Below are 9,343 nucleotides of genomic sequence, written 5' to 3'. Positions count from 1 at the left end.
AGTTTATTTTTGTGAATGGTGTGAGAAAGTGGTCTAGTTTCAACCTTCTGCATGTTGCTGTCCAGTTCTCCCAGCACCATTTGTTAAAGAGACTGTCTTTTTTCCATTGGATGTTCTTTCCTGCTTTGTCAAAGATGAGTTGGCCATACGTTTGTGGGTCTAGTTCTGGGGTTTCTATTCTATTCCATTGGTCTATGTGTCGGTTTTTGTGCCATTAAATCATTTTAGAAGCAAATTGATCTGCGGTCTTAACATCCTCTGTGATTATTAAATGAAAAAGAACCCATTTAATTTATGATCTTCTTATGTTTTTTTTCATAATCATATTTTGAGACAATGATTAATAGAAAATCTAAGCTGGGATATTAACTAGTGAGCAACTGTCTTATATCTGATCTAGATAGTTTCAAGGATATCATTTTAGTTTATAAAGAAGTCTGTAGTTTGGGAAGAACATTTTATGCCTTACATGAGGACACTGAGCATCTTTCAGGCCTGTGTTAAAGCCTTCTCTAGGGATAATATGGTGATACAAAGGTTGATCGACCAATTACTGCCTGCTCTTCTTTCGTTTCATTTAAATGATCAGGATCCAGACCTGTTGGCTTCACTCTGTTATTCTAATACTTCATTTGACCTGTATTAGCTCAGACCACAGTTTTCATCAGTTGGTTTTGTATAGACTCATTGGTATACAAGGTGCTAGAGGCTAAAGTGTGCTAGTTATTCAAGAACTATATTGTTGATTATGCCTATTGCATTAAAACATTGCCAGTCTTCTAATATTTGGTTTATGAACCCTGCCTCCCTATAAAGACATGAGAAAGAAAAAATAAATTTCTCCATTATAATTTTTTTTTTTTTTTTTTTTTATGAATATGAACTCAGTTTAAGAAGAGATTTCATGGGGCGCCTGGGTGGCTCAGTTGGTTAAGCATCCAACTTTGGCTCAGGTCATGATCTCATGGTTTGTGGGTTAGAGCCCCACATCAGGCTCTGGGCTGACAGCTCAGAGCCTGGAGCCTATTTCAGATTCTGTGTCTCCCACTCTCTCTGTTGCTCTCCCACTCACTCTCTTTCTCTCTCTCTCTCTCTCTCTCTCTCTCTCTCTCTCTCTCTCTCTCAAAAATAAACATTTAAAAAAATAAAATGAATAAAAGATTTCATGAATGGCATCAAATTGAAAAGAACCAGAGGGATGTCCCTCTTGGTTTCCTTAATCTTAGTACTCTTGGAGTCAGCATCTCTCTTCCTTTTAGGATTAATTTGATTCTTTTTCCTAAAACTAAAAAGATTTCATTCACATGCTTAGTCACAATTGTGTGTTGGTGAAATTTTGGTATCCTCTAAGAAGGTGTTTTAGAACAGGAAAAAACAATAAGCACAGGCTTAATGTTTGTGTTTGTAATATGTAGATATATTATCTGAACATTATACAGTTGTGTTAACTAAATATGGATGACTCACTAGCCCAAATTCCATATTTAGCAAATGAAAATTGGTTAAGACTATTAGCTATTAAGAACGAGATTGGAAAAGAGCCCTGATATGGACTTATATGTATTATACATAGTATTAAATATAGCCATTGAAATTACTAAATGAAAACCAGAAGTAGTTATTCATGACTAGAAAAAAAAAAAAACCACATTGATTTGTCGTGGGTTACATACTGGACCCACTACCTGCTCAGAGATGACAGTGCATTTCTTTTTTTTTTTTTTTAACATGTTTATTTTTTTAATGTTTTCTTTTTTTATTTTTATTTTTGAGAGAGAGCAAGCCAAAGTGTAAGCAGAAGAGAAAGAGGCAGAGAGAGAGGAAGACAGAATCAGAAGCAGGTTCCGGGCTTTGAGCCATAAGCACAGAGCACGACTCAGGGCTTGAACTCACAAACTGTGAGATCATGACCCGAGTTGCAGTCAGGCACTCATCTGACTGAGCCACCCAGGCGCCCCTGTTTATTTTTGAGAGAGACAGAGTGCAAGTGGGGGAGGTAGAGAGAGGGAAACACAGAATCCGAAGCAGATTCTAGGTTCTAAGCTGTCAGCACAGGGCCCAACATGGGACTTGAACCCACAACCGTGAGATCATGACCTGAGCCGAAGTTGGATGCTTAACCAACTGAGCCACCCAGGTGCTCCATGACGGTGCATTTCTTAGTCAAATTGCTTTGATGTTTAATATAGGGAAGACATTTTCAAAATAAAGTAGTAATTATATCTTAAAGATTTTTGAGATGGCAGGGCAACACCCCCGCTTATAAATAATCTCTCAAAAAAAAAAAAAAAATATATATATGTATATATATATATATATATTTTTTTTTGAGACAGGGAGAGACAGAGCATGAACGGGGGAGGGTCAGAGAGAGGGAGACACAGAATCAGAAACAGGCTCCAGGCTCTGAGCTGTCAGCCCAGAGCCCGACGCGGGGCTCGAACTCACAGACCGTGAGATCATGACCTGAGCCGAAGTCGGACACTCAACCGACTGAGCCACCTAGGCGCCCCTCTCAAAATATATTTAAATGCCATGTTTGAAACTAGGAGATAGATGCCCATAACACTATGCCAGAAGATGTGAAAACAGAAATGAAGAAAGGCTAGAAATTATCAGAAAAAGATGCCAGCTGGAGGCAGTATGCGCTTAACACACAGAATCTTGAAGTGGCTTAGTTAGTGAGAAGCACTTGTGATCATTGATGGCAATAATGAAGTGTCAGACTAAAAACTGGGGTTGGTTGAGAAACTTACATATGGAACAATTAATACCAAGGTCTCCAACACAGCCAGGTCACTTCCCTTCCTCCATCCAGACTTACACCTAACTTATCCCTCCACTAGAGATAGGTTTGTCTAAAGAAATTTAAACACAAGTCTCCACACGTAGCTGTCCTTAGACATAGTGGAGGATGTGGGTGAGTTGCTAGGGTGAAAACATACAAATTACATGAAAGTCATATACTGAACAGTAAAACCTTCAATTTAGTCCCATGCTTAGCTCCCAGAACCCTCATAGCTTTTGTAATAACCTGTAGTAACTCTTTAACCCAGGCAAAAGATCAGAAGATCCTTTAGTGGAAGAACCGAATGGTCCCAGAGGATAGACCCACAGATAACTGGCATTAAACATCCCACCCATTCTTTTTAGAGAAAGCCCAGGAGTTTTTATTACCTTACCTTTAAATATGAATGGTTAGCCAATGACTACCACATAGTTACCAAGGATTTCCAGATATTTGATGAAAACATCCAGCTAGAAAGACAGACTAACCAAAAAGAAACTTGGGAAAAAGGTAGCAGAAGAAAATTAACCCTCCACCCCCACATCATCAGAGAACTAAGAGAATAGTACTATATCTGTAAAACAAGAACATGATACTCTTCCTAAGGGAACAATGTAAGAATAAGGGATACTTGAACCTTTTCAAATAAGATAAAAGCAAACAATAACAGTGGAAAGACTGGAAAAGTAAGCTCAAGAATTCTTTCATCATGTAAAACCAAAAGAGAAAATTAGCAGAGTGATCCAGGATTGATCCTAGAATATAGCAAAAAAGAACAAAGTAAATGTAGGATAGGAAATTCACAAGAAAACAATCCAGCAATGATAGGTGTGAATTGACTCAAAGTGCCAAAAAGACCCTGCACAGTGAATGAAAAAAGACTCGGTTGCCTGGCTGGCTCAGTCGGTTAAGCATCTGACTTCGGCTCAGGTCATGATCTCGAGGTTCCTGAATTCAGGTCACACTTTGGGGGAGCTCGATCCCACTTGTCTCTCTCTCTCTGTCTCTCTCTCTCTCTGCCCCTCATAGGATTCTCTTTCTCTCCCTCTCTTTGTACCTTCACTCACTTGTTACCTCTCTCAGAAAACAAAACAAAACAAAAAACAGTATTTAAGACCCATGCCAAGGCACATTATGAAATTTATGAGTGCCAGAGTAGAAGACAAAGATTTTATTTCCATAGAGAGGGAAAACAAAGGTTACACAGAAACCATAATGAAGGATTAGGGAAGAGAGTGACAGAAAAGAGTGTCCGATTTCTCAACAGCAACGTTGAAATCTGGAAGACTATAGAACACATTGTGAAAGAAAATGATTTTCTTTTTTTGTGTGTGTTTATTTTGAGAGGGAGTGCGAGCAGGGTGGAGGGTGTGGGTGGGGTGGGAGAGAGAGAGAATGCTAAGCAGGCTCAGCACAGAGCCTAACAAGGGGCTCGACACCAAGTGTGAGATCATGACCTGAACTGAAATCAAAAGTCGGACACTTAACTGACTGAACTACTCATGCATTCTGGAAAATGATTTTCAGCATAGAATTCTGTTACCGTTTGTATTTTGAGTTTGCTCTGAGAATAAATACAATTTATTACACTAAAAATTTTATATCTACTTCCTTTCTTGGGAATTTATTGGTAGATATGCTCTACTGTTACATGAGTAAATCAAGAAAAAGAAGTGGCATCCAGGGAGCATGAGGTTGAACAGAAAAGGGATGAATAGAATTCCCCCATTTAATAGTGAAAAGAAGTTCTGAGGAAACAGATGTGTATCAGGCCCAGTGAGCAACTAGTCCAGATTGTAGCAGGTGGGATGAGAGATTCAGCAGGGCAGTCCCTGGGGAAAAAAATGGAACTAATGGATTTTGATAGATTTGATCATATAGAAATTTTATTGAATAACTGGAATCTTACCCTTTGGTACAAACTAAGTTGCCATAGGAAAACAGTGGGAAAAGTTGAAGTGAGGGGGGATAAGAAATTCTTACCTCTAGAAAAGCCAAGTTACTTTATTTTTCAAGCTTAGTTATTTTCAGAGAGAGCATGTGTGCGCACAAGCAGGGAAGGGTCGGGGGGGGGGGGGAGGGTGGGGAGAGAGAATCCCAAGCAGGCTCCATACTCAGTGAGAAGCTTGACTCGGGGCTTGATCCCATGACTGTGAAATTATGAACTGAGCTAAAAAATCCAGAGTCGGTTGCCTAACCCACTGAGCCAGCCAGGCTCCCCTAGGGAAACCAAATTATTGTACAAGAAGGGAAATTTAATACAAAGTTGGCACTGAACAAAAGTTATATAGTAATAAATTAGGGTGATGGGTCAAAGACTCACAATTTTTATTCTGAGTCTATTAATATTTGAACACGGTGTATGTATTAATAATACAAAAGAAAATGTTTCCAGTTCTAGTTCCAAAGCAACTCTTCCTTTAGGAGAAAAATGCCTTTTTAGTATTTATATTTTTAAACATGCAAAATCACAGAACATAGTAAAATGAGCGTCAGTGTACCCACCAGCCAGCTTCACCAGCTTTGAACACATGACCAGCTTTATTTTATTATTCTCTCACACCATACTTTTTATGCCACAAATCCCAGAAATCTGGGAGAAAAAAAGGATAAATTAGTACCCTGTGTTCAGATTTCCCACTTTTTGTCATAAATGTCTTTTATGGTTTATTCAAATAGACATCCAAAGTTCACACATTAGGTAGCCCATTATGATTTAAAATTTTCACATCATGGGGTATCTGGCTGGACCTATTGGAGGAGCTTCCGACGACTCTTGATCTCAAGGTCATGAGTTTGAGCCCCACATTGGGTGTAGAGATTACGTTTAAAAAAAAATTTTTTTTAACTTTATTTTTGAAGGAAAAGGAGAGCGTGAGTGGGGGAGGGGCAGAGAGAGAGAGGGAGACACAGAATCAGAAATGGGCTCCAGGCTCTGAGCTGTCAGCGCAGAGCCTGACTCAGGGCTCCAACTCACAAACTGCGAGATCATGACCTGAGCTGAAGTTGGTTGCTTAACCGACTGAGCCCCCCAGGCGCCCTGAGATTACTTTAAATAAATACTTAAAAAAAATTTAAGGGCACCTAGGTGGCTCATTCAGTTAAGCCCTCTCTCCCTCTCTCCCTCTCTCCCTCTTTCCGTCTTTCTCTGCTCTTCCCCTGCTGTCTTTTGCACATGCACATACATGCCCATGCACTCTATATCTCTCAAAAATAAACTTAAAAAAAATACTTTACATCATACCTAAACACTCATTCTTAAAAACATAATTAAAGTGCCAGCTTGCCCATGAAACTAAGGCTATCATGACGAGTGTCCCTTGAGTACAGTTTTTACATCATTAGTCTGCAAAGTAGGAGATAATATTTTGAGGTATGAGAAGAAATAGCATGCCTAAAAATACTTGCAAAACGTTATTTAATATAAGTTCAAGTTTCTTTTTCTGGGTACACATTTCATGTATATAATAGTGTAATGTTATACATAGGAGTTGTATTAAATCTGGATCCAGTCAGAAAAAAGAAACCACACATTAATTTAAAGAGGGGAGTTTAATATAAAGAATTAGTTATAAGAAATTGGAATAATGAAGGTTGACTAATAGAAAGTTACTCTGAATTCTGAAGAATGTAGGAATAGCACACAGAAGGAGCAACCACCCTAGCACTGAGATAGAGCACCCAAGGAAGAGGACCCAAGGACTGAGATCTAGACCTTGTTGAAAAGGGCACACACTAGGGGTGCCTGGGTGGCTCAGTCGGTTGAGCATCCAACTTCAGCTCAGGTCATGATCTCACAGTTTGTGGGTTCGAGCCCTGCATCGGGCTCTGTGCTGACAGCTTAGAGCCTGGAGCCTGCTTCAAATTCTGTCTCCCTCTCTCTCTGCTCCTCCCCCGCTCATGCTCTGTCTCCCTCTCTCCTTCAAAAATAAAACATTAAAAAAAAAAAATGAAAAGGGCACACACTGTGTCTCGCTGGATGACATAGAAGTTGCCGTGGAGCTGTGTTGGCAGAACTTGTTGGAAATCTTTTCTTTTGCATGTGGAGGAAAGCTGTTCAGGGGAGGTTTTCTGGAGGCACTCTGCTACTCAACCCTCTCTAGAGGGAAGCTGCTCTGTGCATTGGGCAATGAAGAAACTGCCCACAGTGGCAGGAACCTGTTGCTAGAGAAGCTCAGAGTACTGTAGGGGGTGTGCTGGCCCAGCGAGCTGGAACTGGGAAGCAAAAGTCTTCTTCCTATAATATTCCTCCAGCAGCCTCCATTGTCAGAGCTTCAGCTGGCAAAAGAAAAATACGTTTTTGTTTTTTGTGGTTTTTTTTTGAGAGAGAGAGGGCACAAATGGGTGAGGGGCAGAGAGAGGGAGAGAGAGAGAATCCCATGAGGGTCAGAGAAAAGGAGGGAGAGAAAGAAGCAGGGCTCACTTGAAGCGGGGCTTGAGCTCATGAACTGTGAATCAGGACCTGAGCCAGAGTCAGATGCTTAACTGACCGAGCCACCCAGGAGCCCCCAAAAGGACAATAGTTAAAGACCTACATCTATTTTCTCAGAGAAGGCAAAAAGGGTGAGCTCGAGTAAATTGATAACTGGCGGAGTTAAATGCTTTTTTGGCAGTGTTGGGGGCAATTGGTAGTGGTCCACAGTAGAAGTGTTGGAGACCTGGTACTTAATCTGGTCTTTTCATTGAGTTTATAAACTTTTGAAGGCGTTTAACTGTGAAAGGCCTGTTATTCACAGTAAATTCTTTTTTACTTTTCTGTATATTTACACAGATGTTTGAGAATGAATTGGAAAGTAGTGTCTATATATAGCAAGGATTTTAATTATTTATTAGCTTCTAATTTTTAACTTGTAATCACTTACCTTTTATTTTTTTATTTTTTTTTTTCAACGTTTATTTATTTTTGGGACAGAGAGAGACAAAGCATGAACGGGGGAGGGGCAGAGAGAGAGGGAGACACAGAATCGGAAACAGGCTCCAGGCTCTGAGCCATCAGCCCAGAGCCTGACGCGGGGCTTGAACTCATGGACCGCGAGATCGTGACCTGGCTGAAGTCGGACGTTTAACCGACTGCGCCACCCAGGCGCCCCAATCACTTACCTTTTAAAGTTCATCATTATACCTCTTCAGAGAATTAGCATGCCAAGATATTATATAAATTGGATTGTAATGTAAATATGTTCTGCCTGCCTGCCAGCCTTTGCTCTCCTTCACTTTAGCTAGAATAGTTTTCCTCTATTTTAGACTTTTCCTCTGACTCTTTTTCATCTTTCAGCTTTCACTGCTGCTTCCTCTAGGATGCCTTCCTTGACATAGCTAAAGTGGGTTAGGTGCTATTCTGTGTGGGCTAGAATCTGTACTCACTGAAAACATCATCTTGTAAAGACCCCCTTATTTATATTACCAGCATTCCCCACATCTACCCCATAGGAAAGTGAGGACTGTCTTGTTCCCTTCTTTAAATACCTAGGGCTTAGTTAATTAGCACAGTGCCTATTACATGGTGTGTTTTTTTTTTTTTTTTAATGTTTATTTATTTATTGAGAGAGGGACAGAGATAGGGAGAGTGCACATGAGCGAGGGAGTAGCAAAAAGAGAGAATCCCAAGCAGGCTCTGAGCTGCCAGCGCAGAGCTCGAAGTGGGGCTTGGTCCCATGAACTGTGAGATCATGTACATGGTGATTATTAAAGAGTGAATAAAATGAGCAGGATGGTACTGTTTACTTGGTTGGCAGTGTAGGACATAATGCCATAATCCAGTACACCTCAAACTACATTTTGATTTTTGTTACAGTTTAGTTTTTCTTATTAAGTTTACAGTATTACTTGTGTAACTATTACAAAACACCTTGAAATACCTGTGTCTTGCTCTCTTTCAGGTTCCTTTTTTGCCAGGAGATTCAGATCTTGATCAACTAACAAGAATATTTGAAACTTTGGGCACACCAACTGAGGAACAGTGGCCTGTAAGCCTTCATACATGTTCTTTAATGTAGTTAGGATTCTATATGTTGTTGTCATGTAGGTATTTCTTAAAGAAATGTATTCACGTCTTAATTTACTAGTAATATATACTCTGCAAAATTTATACCAAGTAGAAAGTTAAAATTGTGGTATGGTATCCAGCCTCCCACGTACATGTTGCCCTTCCTCCATCCCAGGGTTAATCACTGTCAGTTTGGTGGAACGTCTTGCTGTGAAGATACATACATAAACATATACTTACACAATTACATATTTTATCTTTTCTTTAATAAAAATAGGATCATGCCATATAAACTTTTTGCCACCAACTTGATCTTTTTACTTAACGTTTATAACTGACCTTTTTCTTTTTCATTCTGACGTTTTTGTTTTTAATAGCTGCATATTTTATTTTAATGGGTATTCATGTTTGTTCATCAACATCTTGGTGGATTTAGGGTGTATTTGTAGAATTTTCACTAACAGTTAAGATGTCTCAGTATTGTGCATATTTTTAATCCATTATGTTGTCTACAAAAAAGAAATCTTAAGTCGTGAGTAAAATTTACACCAATTTAAGTTGCTAAATTG

At 39.5% G+C, this 9,343-nt stretch overlaps 1 protein-coding gene across 5 annotated transcripts in view; it reads left to right on the top strand.

Annotated features, from left to right (window-relative positions):
- The window catches only part of CDK7 (cyclin dependent kinase 7), a 62,024-nt gene that overhangs the window by 21,182 nt on the left and 31,499 nt on the right, over positions 1-9,343 (top strand). For all 5 annotated transcript variants that reach the window (XM_040451524.1, XM_040451515.1, XM_040451508.1 and 2 more), the window contains one exon: positions 8,668-8,754. In XM_040451524.1, coding sequence (XP_040307458.1) covers positions 8,668-8,754 — 87 coding nt within the window. The remainder of the gene's footprint in view (positions 1-8,667; positions 8,755-9,343) is intronic.

This window comes from Herpailurus yagouaroundi, unplaced genomic scaffold (assembly GCF_014898765.1).
Source record: "Herpailurus yagouaroundi ecotype Mexico unplaced genomic scaffold, PumYag 29, whole genome shotgun sequence".
Classification (NCBI taxonomy): Eukaryota; Metazoa; Chordata; class Mammalia; order Carnivora; family Felidae; genus Herpailurus; species Herpailurus yagouaroundi.
This window is presented reverse-complemented; position numbering and strand designations above follow the sequence as displayed.